This window comes from Rattus rattus, chromosome 11, assembly GCF_011064425.1.
Source record: "Rattus rattus isolate New Zealand chromosome 11, Rrattus_CSIRO_v1, whole genome shotgun sequence".
Taxonomy (NCBI): domain Eukaryota; kingdom Metazoa; phylum Chordata; class Mammalia; order Rodentia; family Muridae; genus Rattus; species Rattus rattus.
Window position 1 is genome coordinate 85,271,337 of NC_046164.1, and position 20,000 is coordinate 85,291,336.

General features: G+C 42.8%; 1 protein-coding gene across 1 annotated transcript in view; it reads left to right on the plus strand.

Annotated features, from left to right (window-relative positions):
• Positions 1 to 20,000, plus strand: part of Egfr (epidermal growth factor receptor) — a 164,591-nt gene that overhangs the window by 93,109 nt on the left and 51,482 nt on the right. Inside the window, exons 2-3 of the mRNA XM_032916153.1 lie at positions 16,446 to 16,597; positions 17,233 to 17,416. Coding sequence (XP_032772044.1) covers positions 16,446 to 16,597; positions 17,233 to 17,416 — 336 coding nt within the window. The remainder of the gene's footprint in view (positions 1 to 16,445; positions 16,598 to 17,232; positions 17,417 to 20,000) is intronic.

Below are 20,000 nucleotides of genomic sequence, written 5' to 3' on the forward strand. Positions count from 1 at the left end.
CCTTCCTTCCCCTCTCTTCAGTGCTCTCCGAGGCCCTGAGGAGAAGCAAAGAGGATGTGTGTGCTCTTTGGATGGATAGCACACGTGTCGTTTCCATAACATCTCATGTTTCCCTGCTTAGAGGCCTACTTGACCATTGGAAATGTCTCAGACACTTTCATCTCGCATTGGTAGGAGGGACTAAGAGGCTGTGTTCAATCAGAGTCTTTGATCGAATAACCAGGAAACTGTGTGTCCTCTCCTGGCCCTTCCTGCCTTCCTCTCCACCCCTCTCCACCAGCTGTTCCTTCCTTCCTCTCCACTGGTACTTGTTTAGAGAATGGCTATTAAACATGGTCTAGAAATGTAGCCTGCCACAGCAGAATTGGTCTGTTTTGGATTACAAAGTTTTCCTGGGTAACTTCAGCCAAACTGGAGTTAATATTAGAACTCCTTCCAGGCTCAGAAAATCATGGAAGCTTCAGCTTTCACCAGACATTAATTCAACAAATGTATTTAGCATCTGGGTAGTGGTGACTGGATCTCGAAGGAAATAAGAACTGACTTAGGGACTCTTTGTGATGGGAGGCAACTCACAGAAGAGCAGTCCTTCCCTTAGAGCAGTGGTTTGTGACCTTTTTAATGCTGTGACCCTTTAATACAGTTCCTCATATTGTGGTGACCCTCACCCCAATATAAAGGTACTACTTTTCTGCAATCACTGCCACTTCATAACTGTAATTTTGCCACTGTTGTGAATTTAATGTAAATGTCTCATATGCAGGATATCTGATATTTGTGAAAGGGTCAGTAAACTCCTCCAAAGAGGTCAAAACCCACAGGTTGAGGCTTTAGAGCCTTCTGAGCTCTGGCTGTATCTAAAAGTCTGGCTCTAGGATACTGCATCTCGCTAGCACTCCTTTTCTCTTCCAGCCTGTTTCCCTGTGAATAATATGAGCTTTCATCCCACATCTTTGGCCACATCGCTTTCTCTTCTCAACCTGAGGAAGTTTCAGGTCATCGGTGCCTCCTGGCCTCTCAACTGCACCCAGCCTACACCTAGGATAGGATGTGTCCACGTCAGGCTGCTGCAGAAAGTTTCAGGGAGTGGGAGGACACACACACACACACACACACACACACACACACACACACACACACACACACACACACCTCACACAAATTGCTCTGCTGTCAGACAAATGCAAAACCCCTTCCCCTGCTGCAGAGGCTCTGAGATAGACCCCATCTCAGAAGCCACTCTCCTGCTAGTCAGTGCTGTCTCATTTCCAACAGCTGCTGCTGTAACTGGACTAGGAGTTTCCCTCATTCAGCAGCTGCATTTGGGCCTCCCTTCATCACGCCCCTCATTTCTGTCTGTTTAGTTTTCTGTTTCCTCTTCTGCCCCTGGTTCTGGTCCCCTGCCCAGCACTGCGTCATTCTTCACAGTACAGCTCAAGCCTCAAGCCTTTGGGAAGTTTCTCTCAGCCACTAGCCTGGGGCAGACCTCTCTGACCTCTTGGGAAAGGTAATGGTTAGAGCAGTCCCTGTAGCTTCAAGGCCGGGCCACATTACTGTACTCTCATGGCATCTGTTACACTGTAAAAGAGTTACTGGTTTATTTCATTGTCCCTGCATTTATTTGAATTCACTTAGTGTTGGTGATATGCATGGTGTCTTACATTCAGTCAGTGGCTATCAATGTATAAACTGATTAAATGATCAATAGCACAACAGTATAGCTTTTCTTGCAAAACCTTGTTAAGGTAATCCATGTGACAGACTATGTTCAAATGATGACAAGGCTTGTCTATGATCAAGGAAACCTGAATAAGACTAGGTAATGATCTTCCACCTTTGGATACATAACTGCTCTAGAAAGGTAGTTCTCAACCCGTGTGTTGAGACCCCTTTGGGCTATGTATTGGATATCCTGTGTGTCAGATACTGCTATGATTCATAACAGTAGCAAAACGGCAGTTATGAAGTAGCAATGGAAATTATTTTATGGTTGGGGTCACCACAACACGAGGAAGTCTGTTGAGAGATCGCAGGATTAGGAAGGTTGAGAAACGCTGCTGTAGAAGATATTGAAATCAACACAAGCATTCAGTAAAACCTAGACACACCCAAATGCCTCAAATCAACCTGAAATAATGAATAGCTTACAGAGAATGCGCAAGCGTCTTTCCACTGATTAATTAATCGCGTTCCTGAAGAAAATTATTCTTAGTCGCTAAGAAGACATATGTTGTGTCATAATGCTTCTATGGTACTTTGGGTTTCTGGTCTCTTACAAATCAATGTCGTATTGGATGACTGGCTGAGTTCAGCTCCCTAACGTTTGTGATGTTACCAAATCATAAAGTTGCAACTCCAGGGAATTCCTCACAAAGTTTAGGTTTGCTTGGGAGGGGCTGAGCAGGAGACCACAACTAGTCTAACCTCCTCAAATCAAACCACGGCCACCAGCTTTGGCAGTAGAACCACCACTGCCTATGTCTCTCATTAGCTAGCTGTGTGTGTTTCTATCACCAAAGAAAGCATCACCACAGTTTCCAAGGGAGAAGCGCCTACATCCTCACTTCCTCATCCTCCCCTTCCCATCCTCACCCTTGCCTCGACCCACACAACATCTGTAGTTTTAAACTCAAAGCACAAATTCCTGTAAAAGTGAACTGAAATCACAAAGAGATGCTTGTGTAGAAAACTTTCTTGGCTTCAGGGGGAGGGGGGCATCGTCTTTGAGTGGTCATTGAGCAGCCTAGAAGCAGTTCATTGAAAGGGACTCGCAGCACCCTTGGGAGCGACCCCCTTCTTCCTCCAGCTTTCCCCGCTGCAAGGGCTTGTCAGCGTGCCAGAGTAAACAACCTCAGACAAAACTGGCTTAAGACATAAAGTACACACTTAGAGACGTTCACTTCTCCAGTTTCTGCCTTCAGCTTCCCTGCAGTCAGCTTAAGAAGAAAAACAAAACTTGCTTTAGGGCTTAGGGCTTATCGAAACACGTCCATCCCACAAGCCCTTTCTTGGCCTTCCTGCCGCAGAATGGGCGCTGGAAAGGACCCTCCTGCAATGGCCTTCCAGGATGCTCACACTAGTTTTATCATCCTGTGCTGTCAGGTTTAACAAGATAACTAGGGAAGCAAGGCTAGCACAAGAACAACGGAAGTGGTTTCCTATCTCCTGAAGTAATTCTTTGAGCTTCCCCTTGGTACTTGCCTTCATTTGCTCCAAGAACTGGGGTTCTAGCACCTCATTCCACACTCCACTCTTCCATCCTCCTAATTAGCAAAGTCTCCAGATGTATCACTGTCCCCGACTGAACCCTTTTTCATTGTGGAGTTTCCTGGAAACCACCTTGTCACTCCCTTCACAGTGCCTCACGAATGCGTCCTGTGTTAAAGAGCACCTGAGGTGTCTCCTTGAAACTTGCCTGAAACTGTCTGTGAGGGGAAGAAAATCCAAATAGTGTGTTACCAATAGATAATGTCAGAGTTCAAGGATCTCTGAAGACCATTTAAGAACATCTGGTGAGGAAATTACAACAACTATCTGTAGTTGAGGCAGGACAATATTTTTAAAAGAAGATATAGAATGTGCTTTGTGACTTGCTAGGGCAATTCTGTATTTATGTATGTACGTACGCATGTATGTATGTATGTATGTATGTATGTATGTATGTATGTATATGTTCATGTACACAATAGTTAGTAATGATGTGATTCCAAGATTAATGCAGCAATAATCGTTGAAAATGAAGGAGTCATTTTTTTTGTCTACTGAATTTAGAGGCTCATAAGACGTGATAGGAATCTAAAGTCCAAGCAAGACACAGCAAGGAAAAATACTTCCTGGTCTAAGCTTTAGAACTGACTACCAACCCTGCCCTCTTGTCAATGCTGAAGGTAACAGCTAGTCCTGGGATACTAAGCAAGGGCTCTACCACTGAGAATACAGCCAGCGTCTCACTTCCTTGGCCAAACTGGCCTTGAGCTTATGAATGTCCTGCCTCAGCCATCTGAGAGGCTGGGACTCCAAGTCTGTGGCACCAGTCCCTTTGCCACACCATCTCATTAAAGAAACAGAACATACTGTGAAATAGCAGAGTGTTTCTCACTGAATGTAAGCGACTTCATACACAGAGACAGCTACAAGTACGCAGAAGCCAGAAAGAACACCTAGGCCCAGATCCTGCAGAGGTCCTGTGCAGAGAGACCACACACACATGTGCGGTTCCTGGGATGCCTGGCAAGGAGGGGACACTACAGGAAGACACTGGGCTGAGGACAGTAGTGGGAAGCATTGTCTAAAAATACCAGCGGGACCAGAAGGTGGGCAGAGAGACTTGAGTTTCGTTTGTGCTGTGTCAAGAGAAGTTAAGGTACAGCAAGTTTTAATAAACATGAAGAATAACTGTACCATAGAGATGGCAATGTGAGAGAGAAAGAGACATCCATTCCATTATTAGAGGGCAGGATTACTAGATGTGCATGCAGTAGGGTAAACATCTAAGTCTATAGTGAGGCCCAGCACAAACCACATGCACACAAACCTACAGCTTTTCCCTACCAGCTTTCAGAATCTTGTATCTTATGTAGTTACTCATAGTTACTCTGACTTAGCCGATGATGAAATAAGGAAAGTTTAAACCTCTTATAACGTACCCTTCGAAAAATCTTCATTGAGCCAGGTGGTAAAGATTCACCCATTTAATCCCAGCCTTAAGGAAGCAGAGGCAGGCAGATCTCTGTGTTCAAGGCCAGCCTGATCTGCAGAGGGAGTTCCAGGGCAGCCAGGGCTAGTCAGAGAAACCCTGTTTCGAAAACCAAACCAAAAGAGAAAAATCTATCCTTAACGTCAATATCATCTCTAGCCTGTACAGAAACAGGGGTGTCTAACCATATACTTCCTGATTTCCTGTAAGTCTTCCTTTAAAGCAGGCCGGTAAAATACAGCAGGGGTTTGACTCCATCCCGCAACCCACTTTCATAAATGAAGTTTCATGAGAACACAGCCAAGTGTGCCCCCATTTTCTCATTGACATGGCAGCGCTGTCCGATCAGAGCTGAGGGAGGAACAGAGACCTCCTGATCCGCCCAGCTACACTCTGTGTGGCCTTTTCAGAGAAACTGCGCTGGGCCCTGTTCCAAAACTCCATACATATGCTGCAAACTCCCTCTGGTAGACTTTGACGAGCAAAGTAGCCAGTTCTGGAGGGCAGAAGTCATCAGTATTGGTGCAGACACTTTGGCTGTTGACTAACTAGTGGCAATGCCTAAGAACACACACTCCTAATTGATAGCCTTCCTCCTAGAAAGGTGACCACAGCCTAGAAGGAACAGAACAGCTCGCCCATTGCAATGGCTTTCAGAGCCCACTTCAAATTGTTCTGTGGTAGAGCTCGGCTTGGGATTTTCATGAGACAATTTTGTAGTTGTAAATGGTAAATGTTAGTTTGTTTGTTTTGTGGGTGTTGTTTGGTTGGTTGGTTTGGTTTGGTTTTGGTTTTTTGGTTGTTTTTTTTTTTTTTTAATAGTGAGTGAATCCTGAAAACGAGCTTTGAATTCAAGATTTCTAAGAGAATCTCGGGCCTCCTCACCAGAAGGAGAGATGCCCACACAGCTCTCCTCCACACCCTACCATAGCCTTTTACCCATTTAAGAATCAAACAAAGAGATACTTAGCCTAACTAGGAGTGAGTGAAAAGGTTGCTCATTTTCAAGGGCAACGGAATAAAAACATGTGCAAACACAGAACACAAATCCAAATCAACTTCGTTTTGGTTGTGAGCCTAGTCCTTATATAATCAGAAAACCACCGCAAAGGGTCAGGAAAGGCCCTTTACTGAATGAAAAATAACAACAGGAGAAAACATTCCAGGAGGCAAGTGGGGACTCCTTGTGAAAGAGTTTTGCAAGGCTCTCGTAGGATTGGCTCCCTTGCTGCCAAGTGCCTCTGTCTGCACTGCGTGGTCCATCTGGTAAGACTTGGGCCCAGTTACCTTCCTGCTGAGCCATGGTCACATCCCTGCCATTCGGGTGGGCAGTTAGCTGGGGTCAGCATTAGCTGGTCCCTCCCTCTGTGGAAAGACCTTATAGCTCTTAAAAAGGCCACACACCAGCAGTGTGTGAGCGGCAGGGCAAGAAGGTCAGCCTCCTCTGAGAGTGTTTGAACGGAAGGAAGCCATTCATGCTAGTGGGAAGCGATCCAGATTTAAATCAGATTCAAGCCACAGTGGGGTTTAGTAAGGGTTTTCCACGTATCACGTGCTTTGCCAGGGACTCTCCCATCTCACCAAATCCTCCCAGAGTCATGGTGATTGTTTTGTTCCTGTTTAATGGATGAAATAAGAAGCTCAGAGGGATTAGGAAGTTGTTCAGATAAAGGTGGAAACAGGGTTTTAGTCCCGACCTGTTGCTGCAAGTCCAGTAACCACTGACAAGTGCCAGTAAACGTCTGGTTAAAATCACTTTGTAGTCAAATGTCTAGGTGTTTATTTTCCTCTCTCTCTCATTTTGCTTTTGAAACATTTTTTTTTTTGAAGAAGAAGAAGACACACACTCCTATCTGTTTTAAGGAACTGTGAGACCTGCCTTGTTTCTGAGCTTGAGTTATCGCTGTGCTCACCGGTGAGATCAGGCCAGCAGTTTGTTTAAGAACTGTTTTCTTCCTTTTGAAAGCAACTGTGGTACAAAAGACAGTCTCAGTCTTGGCCTGCAGCTCTGTCTCGGTACACATTCATCCTCAGCCGACTTCACCTTCATCCCCCTCCTCCCTCCCACTGCTCTTCAGGCAGTTGCCTTCCTTCTGAACTTCATCATCATCACCTCTAACTACTTGCTTAGGTCTAGTGTCTAATCCTTGCGTCTAGCCCAGTGTCTAGTCCTTGGGAAAAGACACCTCCCTTCCATAGGTCACCCCACAGAACACTTCACATCTTCTGAGGTCCCTCCTACCGACTCTTCCCAGGGTTTTCTTGAGGTTTTGCAAGAGCAATATTCTGGAAGATTCCCCCACCTAACCTGACTGGAGAGTGACTGTTATGGAATAGCCAAGAGCCACCAAGGTTATGAGGTAGCAGCTGTAGGGAGACTAGCAGTTTTCAGATGAAAAATTTAAACAAACAGACAAACAAATGAGGAACTATGCACCTGTTTGTTAGATCGTTTTTCTAGTGCTCATTGCAGAACAACATAAATGTGCTTATATTTCCAGAGATGGCCTTATATACGACAGTGCATTAAAATTTGATTTTTGAAAAACATGAGTAAAAATAGAAAACCATGTAAACTGTCTTGTGGTAAGGACTGCACTGCACAGCTCACAGAGCCCTGGAATCTGTTGGGAAATAATTGCCCAAAACTAACTTCCAATCCCATTTTCTGAATAAGAATTCTTTTATTTCCTTGTAAATTGAACACCTTGTATAAGATTTTTTTATTTATAATTCATATAAATAATGCAAACTATATTCCTGGTTAATAATATAGGCAATGATCTGGAGGAGAGGAATGCAGAGGAAAACCACACAAATGGAACACACACACACACACACACACAAACACACACACAAATTGGGATACTTCTGAGGTCACGGAATTCAACACTGACGCTTATAGACAGTTTATTCCCTTAATCTGATGTATTTTCATTTGTTTACTAAGGGATGTTAGAATATTCCTTTCTGGTACCAGAAGCTCGGTGATGTCTCCTTCTGCCTTGTTACATTCATTTAGCGTGACTTACATTATGGGGAGTTCTACGACGACTTCATGTTTCATGTCATTTCCTCAAAGGATTATTGGATTCCTTGAGTCAGTATTTCTGATTCATCCTTGACAACTCTCTTTGCCCTGCTACATTAAACATGTTGTAGGTCCATGGATTGAGTAAAGAGTAAACAGAAGAAAAACCAACCTAGAGCTGTAGTTGTAGGCATTTATAGGCCTCCCCACGTGAGTGATAGGAACCAAACTGGAGTCCTCTAAAAGGGCAGCAAGTGCTCTTAACTACTGAGTCCCCTGCTCACAATCCTATTATTACTCCCAATTATCCCGTGAATAGGTAAAACCAGTCTCATGTTACCTACCCAGTTAGTGTACCAAGTAGGGTTAACTGTTTCCAGACAACATGGGACAATACTATGCCAGTCTTGTTAAGAGAAAGGTATTTGATGATGTCATTGGAAATATAGTCTTCTGTCTCTCGTAAAGCTGTCCTTCCTGTAACTCCGTGAATGAAGAAATGAATGAACAGAAGGAAGAGCAACCTCTTAAGCCTGTAAATAAAACAACAGATCAAGGAAAACCTTACTTATTGGCTACAGAGTTGTTCTAGGTTCTGCTGGCCCCATAGTTCCCAATGCTGGCTGGCCATATATGGCATCCACACGAATATGAAAGGAATGGTTCAACCTACAAGCGAACAGCCCAATCTGGGAAATATTACTCAGCCATCATCATCAGGGAGTGAGTCATCAGACCTGAGGAAGATATGAAAGAGAATTTATGTCAGTTGGGTGGGGACTGGGCCTAGAGTAAGGTCATCTTGTAGACCTGTCTTACTTTGACTTCACATTACCTTGATGGGAAAGACATGGATGGTGAAGGTGTGTTGAGGAAGAGGCACCACACCCTGGTGCAAGCACTCAACCGTCCTGACAGAAAGAAGCTCCTAAGGAAGCAGCCAGGTGAAGACTAGTGCTCCAGCCCATGGCACGCTGACTAGTGAGGATGGATTCCACCCTACCACTAACTTTTCATAATTCCAAAATGCTTTCTGATGTCTACTCCTCCACTGCACAAACTGAAGAGAGGTCATAGGTGACTGGTAGTTGGCCACAACAAAGGACATTCTAAGATTCAGTAAAATCCTTTTTTCCCTTGAAGTGGAACTGGTCATGTTTCAAAGCCAATGCTCATGCAGTCATTTTTAGCCCCAGTCTGTGGGGTTTCTGAATTTCTTTCTGTCACTGCTCCTCATTAAAGTTTATGTCATGTGATAATCATTTATGTCCCTTAGTATGTATGCATTAAAACTCTTCATCCTTTTTCCTTCACGTGCCCTAGCATCCCATGACAGCAGTAAGCAAATGTAAGGACCTAACTTAAACTTGATGTAGATTTTCTCTGTAGGTTTTATGTGCAAGGGCCCCTCAGCTTTCAGCCATAGGAAGGAGGTAGGAATGCTAGCTGCTTACTTCAAGTCTTGGCTGAACTCAGACATTGAAACTCTGAGATATGAGTGAGTGTTGATGCTAGTGTTGTTTGTGACTCCATGCTGCAAGACATGGTGAGCTGAAATCCTCCGAGAACAGCAAGCTCTGAATAAATAGGTCAGAGTTATTGAAATGCCATGGAGGTAAAGGGTGGAAGTGGAAGTTTGACTGTCAGGCTTCAGGAAACAAAGTAGTATTCACTGCGGAAGTGCGCCCGTATGTGAAGAAACAACCGTACCTTAGGGCTGTGTAAGCAGTAGTGAGATTAGAGAACTAGAACTCAGACCAGGGAGTAGAGCTCACTCATGTAGGCTCCAAGAGGCCGAGCATGGCACTTCCCTAACAATTACTCTATATCTCCAGGTAGACACACTTTTCAACCAGGGCCAATCTCCATGGTGCCCTGCTCAGCAGAAATACTCCAACACTTTCAGTTCTAGTTTGCCGTGAATCTGCTTTTCTTACCATATGAGTTTATGTTGAGAGTATTTTCCAACACTGTAGATAACTGGGGAAACTGCCTGCTAGGGTAACGTCAGGTCCATGGTAGGTTCTTATTAAATTAATTAAGAATTGACTTACAAGACAATTTTATTTATGATTTACCATTCAACTTCTTGTGAAGAGTGGGGTACATTGACAGATTGACCTATGATTTCAGATTGTCAGTTAAAGAACCAGCGGTGGGAAGGAGCTCGATGGTATCATTAAAGACATGTAAGCAGAAATATCTAGAAATGCTGCTGCTATTATAAAGCCTCAATGAGCCTATATTAAAAGCAGGACATGATTCGCAAAGTACTTTTTGTCCACAATCTTTCTTTCTTTTTTTTAGATTTTTTAGTTAAAATTTGCATATATGCATGTCTCTGTGGAGGCTTGGATATGCAGCTGCAATGCCAAGAATGCAGGGAGAGAGAGTGGGGCTTGCTGCAGCTGAAACTACAAGCAGTTGTGAGCATTCCCTGCTAGTGCTGAGGACCAAAGCGGAGTCCTCCAGAAGAGCAGCAAGTGCTCCTAACCACTGAGCTGCCTCTCTAGCCCCTGTTCACCATCTTATTATCCTCACAACTACTCCCATTAAATAGGTAAAACTGGTCTCCTTTTACCTGGTGAGCAAATTGAGAGGAGTTAAATTGCTGGAGACAACAGTCTTGCTAACAGAAAGGTATTTGATGATGTCATTAAAAACATACTCCTCTGTCCTCATAAAACTATCCTTTGTGTAATGCAGAAATTTCACCTATCTCCCAAGGAAGTATAACAAAATGTTCAAAGGGATTCTAACACTAATTGGTGTGGACTTCCTTAAAAATTCCATTTTCTCCTGGAATTACTTATAGGCTACAGAGGAGAATCATGGGACTAGAAGTCAACTCGTTTTGATGTTTGCTTTCCCAGCTCAAAATGCAAGAAATGTTATTTTAAAGTGCTTTGCTTGTTAACGTAATTGGGTTGTTTTAGCTTGCAACCATGTAATCATGCTACAACTTGTCGTGGTTAGCTCCCCACATGTATTAAGACATACAAAGCAAATTATGAAAAACTTAAGAGAGCTCTTCTCTCTGAATATTACATCTGCCTGTGTTTTTAAGCTGCAGTATGGATTCAGCTTGACACACATGTTCCTGTGCCTACAATCTGAAAAATCATTTCCTAGTTGTAACATAGAATAAAAGCTAAGAGGACCTCTGAGGAAGATCACTTTGCAAAGCGTTGGGGTAGCCTGGTCAACAAGAACTATGCGGGTTTGAGAGAAATTGAAGTTATGTGCATTGACCTAAGAGCCAATAGGAGAGTGACTAACGGAGGCCAGGACTACAAAGCTTGTGGGCCTAGACAGAAGCTCCAGTTTATCCTGATGACACCAGGAAATGTTTTGATGACTCAGACCCAGGTCTTGTGTGATATGGTCTCTGCTTGAAAGTGGAATGCTCTGTGGAAGACAGAGCAAGGACAAAGGACACATCAGGGAAACATTTCCAAGAAACCAGTATCGTTGGCAGCCATTAATGTATAGCTGAGAATAACAATAAGTTAAAACAATTATGAATGCATTTGGGCACTTGTAAAAGTATGAGAGTGAATTTAGAGCATGTCTTATGCTGTGTGCTAATTAGTACAAGAAAAGCTATATATGCAATATTAGCACAAAGGAACCAGAGCCTACCATGTAAGGCCAGGAACCCTGCACAAAGGAGGCAGGTCTTTCTTAGTTCCAGTTAAGTGAAAGTTTCCTTAAGAGAAAGAATAACCAGACTTCGAGTCAGCCCTTGGTGCCTTAGGAAATCACAAAGACAACTTCTCTTACTTCATGCCTGGAATCTGTCACAAAAGCAAAGATTAATCTCCAGAATGCAGGGATGTGAAATGCATCCAAGTTAAAGGGCGGTATTTCATGAATCCATTTCTTTGATGCTCCATTGTAGACATGACCACACTGCGGGGAAAATACTTAGAATCTGATTGTGTCTGGTGTGGGCCAAGCCTGCCTGGGAAGGAAGATCGAGGAAGACAGTGATATATTTTATCATGATGAGATTGTAGATTGTTTCCATATGTAAACTGGCTTGAGTCATACACAATTCCTCAAAAACAGCTGTAAACAGACTAAACTGTGCTATAAGTCAAGGTAAAGTTCACTTGTGTTGCCCCCTTATTTTAAAATATAATCCAAAGAACCAGAGGGATATGGGTAGTGACATGGTGAAGTGCTCACATGGGATATTTATATGGTAACACCTTCAGTTTTGTGTGTATATATGTATGTATGTATGTGTGTATATATATATATATATATATGTGTGTGTGTGTATACGTATATATATGTATATATGTGTATATATGTATGTATATATATATATATATATATATATATATATATATATATATATGCTACAGCTTGAGACCCAGAAGCTAAGTGCTTTGAAGACCTGAGTCACTCAACCTTTGTTCTTGATTGGTAGCACTTGCCAGGGACTTGCAAGAAGGAAGTCAAATTCCTACATCCTTTATGAAACTTGAAGCCCTTTTGACTGTCTCGTTTTTCACATAATATGAAGGTTCTCTTGTAATAAATAGTTTCAATATTCAACCCAAAACTGGGGGTTCTGTGAAACTCTTGAAATATGAGAAAATTTCTTTGTCGTCCTTTTGATCCTCTGATCTGATAAATAGTCTACGAAGTAGCTGTTTACCTTGTCTCACAGCTGAGCAGTGTCTGTGGTCCTAACATCAGTCTGGGTGCATTTCAAAAGAAATCATTAACAATTCCATTCGCTCTGAGACCTTCTCTGTTGTTGTCACATCCACATCGTGCTTCCATTCTCAGTAGTGATAGGAACAGAATTCTTTCAATAAAATAAAATTGAAGATTCTTGCTTATTTCTCCATCTTCAAACAATTCTGGGAAGGCAAGATTATTGTTATCACTTTGTCATCTCTGAGGCTTACAGAGTTCACAGAATCAATTCAAGGACATACAGTGAGGTCACCCACAACTTTATTCTGGTTTAATAAAATAAACACAAAAATCCTTCTTGCTAGAGGTAGGAGAGCCTCAGTGGTAGAGTATTTGAAGTACTGGGGTCCAGTCCTCAAACTCCAAATTTTGGTGAAACTGTAACTGTTATTTTTAATAATTTTACTTGTGTTACTGACACTCCGTTTGTCTTTTACCGTGGGTTTAAAATTTAAGATGCAGTCATCAGGCAGAGGTAGATAGATTCCTTTGATTTTTGAGGTCAGCCTGGTCTACATAGCAATCTTCAAGTTAAGCTGTGCTATATGGTAAAACAATTGCAAAAGGAAAAACTGTTTTAAGGTTAACTATTTGGTCTAAAGACAGGGTCAAAATGACATTTTCTTCAATTAGGCAACTTAGATCAAATACTTCTGTTTTTCTGTTCACACCTCTACTGCCACCACTCAGCCCATGGCTCTGCATGTGTGTGTGTGTGTGTGTGTGTGTGTGTGTGTGTGTGTGTGTGTGTATGTGTATGTGTGTGTGTATGTTCTTCTACTGAGATATACTTCCTCCCTCTATATGAACTTATTTTCATCTTCAGCCTAGACTTCTTTTACATGTTGCCATTTCTTAGGAACATAAAAGGGGAGATGTCCTCAGAATGAACAGAATCGTTAATGATTTCTTTTGAACCAAGCACTTAATCCATATATATGAACATACACTTGACTTAATTAAATCATATAAAATATCAACTTCTTTATTCTCAAACACAGACCCATTGGGTACAATAGGGGGCATTTAGGTCTCTCTGAAATTTTATGTACCATATTCAAAAAGCAATAAACTTGGACGTAACACAGTTTCAATATTTTAGTCTTTTTTTCCCCTGAGAATAGGTTTTCCAACATGGAATCATGGTTTAGAATTTAGCTTATTTGTTTAAACAAGTTGTTCAGTTGTGTTCCAAAGTGTTTTGTGAATTAATACCCACATCGATAATGAGTAATGTTGGTATTAAGTCCCAAGCATATAATCTTTCTTTTTCTGAGGATGAGTAAGGTATCCTAATTGCAGATAATAAACCTCCCAATAGTCAGAAATAAGTACTTCAAATGTTTAGCATTTTGAATAGATGAATGAAATACAAATACTTATTTGTAATGCACTACTCTCAGATGGCATGTTTTAACTTCTGTTTGATAAAAGTTACTAATTAGCCTAATAATAAAGAAAAACGGAAAGAAAGTGGCAAGGTAACGGACTTAGTCATTTTAAATATAATTAAATATATTTTTGTGTGCTGAGGAATGCCATCTGCATTGTTTCCAGGCTCAGCAAGTTCTGCTTTCTTGGAGAACAAGACTAACAGATGTGGTGACTGGGGCCACAGTTGGTCAGTAGGAACTAAAAGCAGAGGCTACCTGTGAATTAGAAAGGTGATTGCCAATCAATGATGTCATGATGGCAAGGTGGCCTATGATTGTCCAACCTCTACACTACATTTACAGTGACATCTTAAGGACCAAGAGATGGTACATAGTCTTGCACTATCTGTATGCGCAGAAGAGTCAAGCAGTTGTTCCCAGTAGAGGCACACATCAGAGCAGCTCACACTCTTAGGACCAGGCATACTGGGTCAAGTCCAAGTCATATTTGGAAGAATTATGGACTTAGCATGCCTTTAAGACAGGTGAGAGATAAGGGCCCAATCCTGTTAACTTTCACAGTTCTTTTGTGACAGCCCTGACTTCTGATGAGTTAGTTGGAGAAAATGGAAGGAGGAGAGATTCTCATAGAGTTAAAGAGGAGGAGAAGATTGCTTCACAGGGTCTGTAAATGCCTTGGGTTGATTATGGGGTGTCTGAACATGTGCTGATTGCTTGCTGTGGCTCCATGATACAAGGCCAGACAGATGATGCTCTTAGAACAACCCAAGGGGAGGGAACAAAAGAAACTATAAAACAGAAAAGCGCATTGTAAAAGGACCTGAAGAAAGTACCACCGTGTTGACATTGGCCTTATTTTGTGCTCTGTGCCCTGGTTACTGTGACTATCAACGGAGCAACTCTGGCAACACAGATAGATCTGGCCAGTTCTAAATGTAATGTCTAAACCCAGAGGCCATATTTCTTCACTCTTGGGATAATTTTGGTTCAAAGTATATCCCTTAACAAGCTCCCTGCTTCAAAAGCTCCAAGCCTCTTTGTTTTGCTATACTTGCCTAAACATGCCTCCCCAAAAGCAAAGTTGTAAATACCATTTTATTACTGTCTTCTTCTTGCTTTTAAATGCGGACTACTGAGTACATTAATGTGGTCTAACCCTGGCCACTAATTTCTCGTGTTTTCTTGAAATAACTTTGTGTCTTGACAAGCTTTATATTGGCAGAGCATGCAAGGCAAACATGGATACCTGTGTATCCATTGTGGATTAACACAATGTGAAAAGGACAGAAAGACATAGTAGTTTCTTACTAACCTACTGCTCTAAAGTGTTGTCTTGGGCTGGAGAGATGGCTCAGCGGTTAGGAGCACTGACTGCTCTTCCAGAGGTCCTGAGTTCAATTCCCTGCAACCACATAGTGGCCCACAACCATCTGTACTAGGGATCGATGTCCTCTTCTGGTGTGTCTGAAGACAGCGACAGTGTACTCATATACATCAAATAAATAAATAAATTTTAAAAAAATAATAAAGTATTGTCTTTTTTTTTTTTGGTTCTTTTTTTTCGGAGCTGGGGATCGAACCCAGGGCCTTGCACTTCCTAGGCAAGCGCTCTACCACTGAGCTAAATCCCCAACCCTTGTCTTTTCATTTTAAAAAATGTCATGAGAATTCTGTAATCAGAACTTTGATTTGTCCTTTGACGATTCAGAAGAATGTTTTTCATTTCTAGACAGGTGACTTTTAAAACCCCACTGCTTTCATTGGTTTAGGGTATAGAGAATTTTGGTTAGAAAACATTGCCTATTGAGTGTTATGCTTTGGGAGACTCTCTGTATACATTATAATGTGACATACTTATTTTATAAGAAGTAAAATGCCCATTGCATTGTTATTAACTCGACATGAAGCCGTATCATCCACATAGTTTTGATGGGTATCTCTTCAGTCTATCCTGTTTTAAAGACTGCTGTGGTTAATCTTAATTGTCGACTTGACAAGATTTAGAATCACCATAGAAACGAACATCTGGGCATATCTGTGAAGAATCTGCTAGATTGGGTTAATTGATATAGAAAAGGCGTACAGCACCATTCCATGGCTGAGGTCCTGAAGCTAAATAAAAAGAAGAGGTAGCTGAGTGGTACCCATCTCTCTCTGTTTCCTGACTCTGGATGCAGTGTGACGAGATGCTTCAGCCTTCTGTTGACCTGCCTTTCCCACCATAAACAACTGTCTTCCCTAAAACCAGAAGCCTGAATAAACCCTTCCCTCCTTGAGGGGTTTTTGTCATGGATTTTGTCACAGAAACAAGAGAAGTCATGAATGCAAAACTTGTATGGCATCTCCATCCTCTGCCCCCTTGAACTTTTAGTGTTTTGTTTTCTTGGTATCTTTAATATCACATGACTGTACGTATCCCAGGGATGAATTCTGTCTTACTATGGATTACAGCTGTGTAAACGTAAGCATCTCTTACCACATCAGTGTTGTGGTGGCTTTGATCAACGTTGACTGCAAGCCAGTGTGGCTCCCAAAGCTGAGGACTATTGTTTTGTTGTGGTTTTCTACCTTACCCTGCATCTTCTGAAAGACCTCTTTCTTTTCATTCTAGTTTGCCAAGGCACAAGTAACAGGCTCACCCAACTAGGCACCTTTGAAGACCACTTTCTGAGCCTCCAGAGGATGTTCAACAACTGTGAAGTGGTCCTTGGAAACTTGGAAATCACCTATGTGCAAAGGAACTATGACCTTTCCTTCTTAAAGGTTAGTTCGTTGAATTTGATCATCCTACTTAATCATTATAGAACATAACGCGAGCAGACTGAAGCTGTAGCCAGATTGGACCTGAGATGTGTAACTTCATCTGAGGGAAGCCACAACTCTCAGGGACTACAGGTGAGTTTTATTGAGAAGTCCATTTTGCCAGCTAGGACAATTGTTTGTGGGAGGTCAAGTTATTGGCGGAAAAGAAAATAGAACAGAAACCAACCTGATGTTCCACAGTCCTCACAGACACTAGCACTGACTGCCGGCCATTGTCTTAGCCAGATGATGTTGACATACTAGCTTTCCAAATAATAATAATGATAAATTTTCAAAACTCGTTTTTGCAATTTTGCACCTATGTATGTGGCATAAACACTTACACCACAGCTATCAGGAATTTATAATTACTTTACAAAACTCCTGACTAGTAAGCCAGTAGGAGTCAACTCCGAAGACATCAAATTTGACTTGCAAATGCCTTGGGTTTATTCTGCCTTTATTTCTTTCATATTCTCCCTCTCCTCATTTTTTTTTCCCTTCCACAAGAAATCATACACGAAGTTAAACGGAGTTCCTGGACACACTTCCTGTTCATTGCAGAGGAAACTGATAAGCTTTTGTTTCTCTCTTAGACCATCCAGGAGGTGGCTGGCTATGTTCTCATTGCCCTGAACACCGTGGAGAGAATCCCTTTGGAGAACCTGCAGATCATCAGGGGAAATGCTCTCTATGAAAACACCTACGCCTTAGCCGTCCTGTCCAACTATGGGGCCAACAAAACTGGGCTTAGGGAACTGCCCATGCGGAACTTACAGGGTAAGGAGCAGACCATCAAGGCAGAGTGGGATAATGATGTCATTGGGCAACAGTAATTTGGCATAAGTAATGAGCTGGGAAGAGATTTCAGCCAGGTAAAAATTAGTTCTTCCACGGATGAGGAATAATCCATGTTTTCAGAAATCCAGTCAACCTTGGTAAGTGAGAGTTTATAGGAAGTAAACCTCAGCCAGAAGCACAAAGGACATTCAGTCACCCCCTCATCCTGAATGGACGTATGCCAAGACATTACAGGTGTCTGAAACGTCGAGTATCCCACATCATAGATGCCATGGTTTGTTTTTCTGTATCAATATGACTCTTGTCACTCAATTTATTGATCAGGCACAGCAAGATATTAACAACAGTAATGAAAACCAATTGAACAATTAGGATGCCAATTAGGGCGTAAGAAATGCTCGCCAATTTGGTCACTTGATGTCTCTCCCAAAGTGGACCAGAAGCAGAGACATTCCTGGGAGAGGGGTGTAATGTACTTAAATTCTTTCCTTGATAGAGAAGCAGGTCTCAGAGTTAATTTTACATGGGGACACAAGTGTGAGTTAAGAAGAGAAGGAAAGGTTTTGAAGTTGGAGAGGAAACTGGCGAAGACGGTTGAAATGAGGAAAAACAAGTCTTCCCCCTGCTTCAGGCAATGCTTCTCAAGTCACTAACTCACTTAAAGCCACAGCCTTCCCTCACAGCGCATATTGTACCCTGACGCTTACAGATAAAGGCAGGGAAGTAAGAGAGTTCTCCCTAAGCCCTGCGCCCATGCCTGGTTCCGTCATCTCTGTGTGCCCCGCATCTGACGGGGAAGCAGTATAGACTGGGAAGGGAATGGGGTGCGGAGATAGAATGTAGAGTGGGAGTCTAGTAGTGTGCTGGGCTAGGATGTAGCCACACCGCTGAGGCTAGGGACACAGTGAGCCAGACACTTCCTTCCCCAGCTCCCCCCTTTACCACCCTATAACCTGCCTTGAGAATCCCCACCCACCACTCTAACTACTCTGACCACCCACGCGTGTTTCTGAATTTGGGCTTGCATTCATCTCTCCCATACACGCGTTGCATGAAATGGCCTGTTGGGTACTTTTGGCATGCCTCGTTCTGCCTGCCTTGCCTCATACATGTGAGGAAGCCAGGCAACAGCCGGCTGGGTCCTGGAGCCCGGCTGTCTGGGTTCCAGCCCCAGCTCCACCACTCAGCACCCAAACAACCCTGCAGATATTCCTTCGCCTGTGTCTCTCCCTGCATCTCGGTGTCCTGACATCAAAACATAGTACCCGTTCTCGCTAACACGACCCCCATGTGTTGACAAAATCCACACTGTTACTACAGGCAAAGAATGCACCAGCTATTTGGGGTTCCTTTTTTGTTGGTATATGAGGGCTGTGTGTGTGTGTGTGTGTGTGTGTGTGTGTGTGTGTTCATGTGTGCATGTTCTTTTCCTGGACTAACCCTATCTTTAATGCTCACTTGTTTTTTGTTTGTTTGGTTGGTTGATTTTTTTTTTTTTTTCGGAACTGGGGACCAAACCCAGGGCCTTGTGCTTGCTAGGCAAGCGCTCTACCACTGAGCTAAATCCCCAACCCCTAACCCTATCTTTATAATGAAGACAAGATTATAATTGCACAGGTTCCAGTTATTTAATATAGGACTACTGCAACAATTGAGCATTGAATGTAAACATAAAAAGAATAGGTTTGACTTTCTATTCACCTCCTTTCCTGGTTCGTTTGGGCAGAAATACTATTGAAGCCACCCATCCCCCACCTCTCACCTCTGCTCTGGATGCCTTCTAGTACTGTTGGCTCTCCCCTCTCTGCTCCTCCTTGTCTCCGCAGCCCTGATGTCCCTACCCTACGTTGTTATGTTTGACCTCTTAGCTCTGGTTCCTTTTGTTTCTTTCTATCATACTGCTTTCACCCTTGCTTTCCAGGCTGAACTCCACATCAGCCCCTTCTGGCCTGCCTGCCTTCCTTCCTTCTGAATTTCTTCCATCCCCTGTCATCTGTTGAGAGAACTGCTACCTGTCGCAGATCGGCTGTTCTGCTTTGAATCTCTGTCTTCTGGAAGCTGTCGGCGCTTCCAATTCTCCTGTCCTCTAAACTACACTCTGAATATGTGCAAATCTCCTCTCTTAGCACCCTAGCAGTCTCTGCAAGCTTTCCCAGAGAATCCCCCCTTTTCTCGTCAGCACCCTAGCAGACAGGAGCCCTGCCTTGTGCAGCTGACTCACTTTTATGTATATAGTTGGGTTTTTCCACATTTATGGTTTTGACTTTCAATTTTAATTAAGGTTTATGTGTGGGAGCAGGGTGTATGTATGTGCACAGGTGCCCATGCAGACCAGAAATATCGGATCCCCTGGAGCTGAAGTAACAGGCAGTTGTGAACCACCTACTGTTGGTGCTAGGAACCAAACCCAGGTCCCCTGGAAGGGCAGTGTATGCTCTTAGCAGCTGAGCTGCCTCGTCAGTCTTTTTCCAACATTAAATGATAGCCGTTGGACCTCAGTGAGGATTAATGCAGGCAATGCTTGTATACCAACTAGCCCCATGCTCAGTCCTGTCTCCGTTGG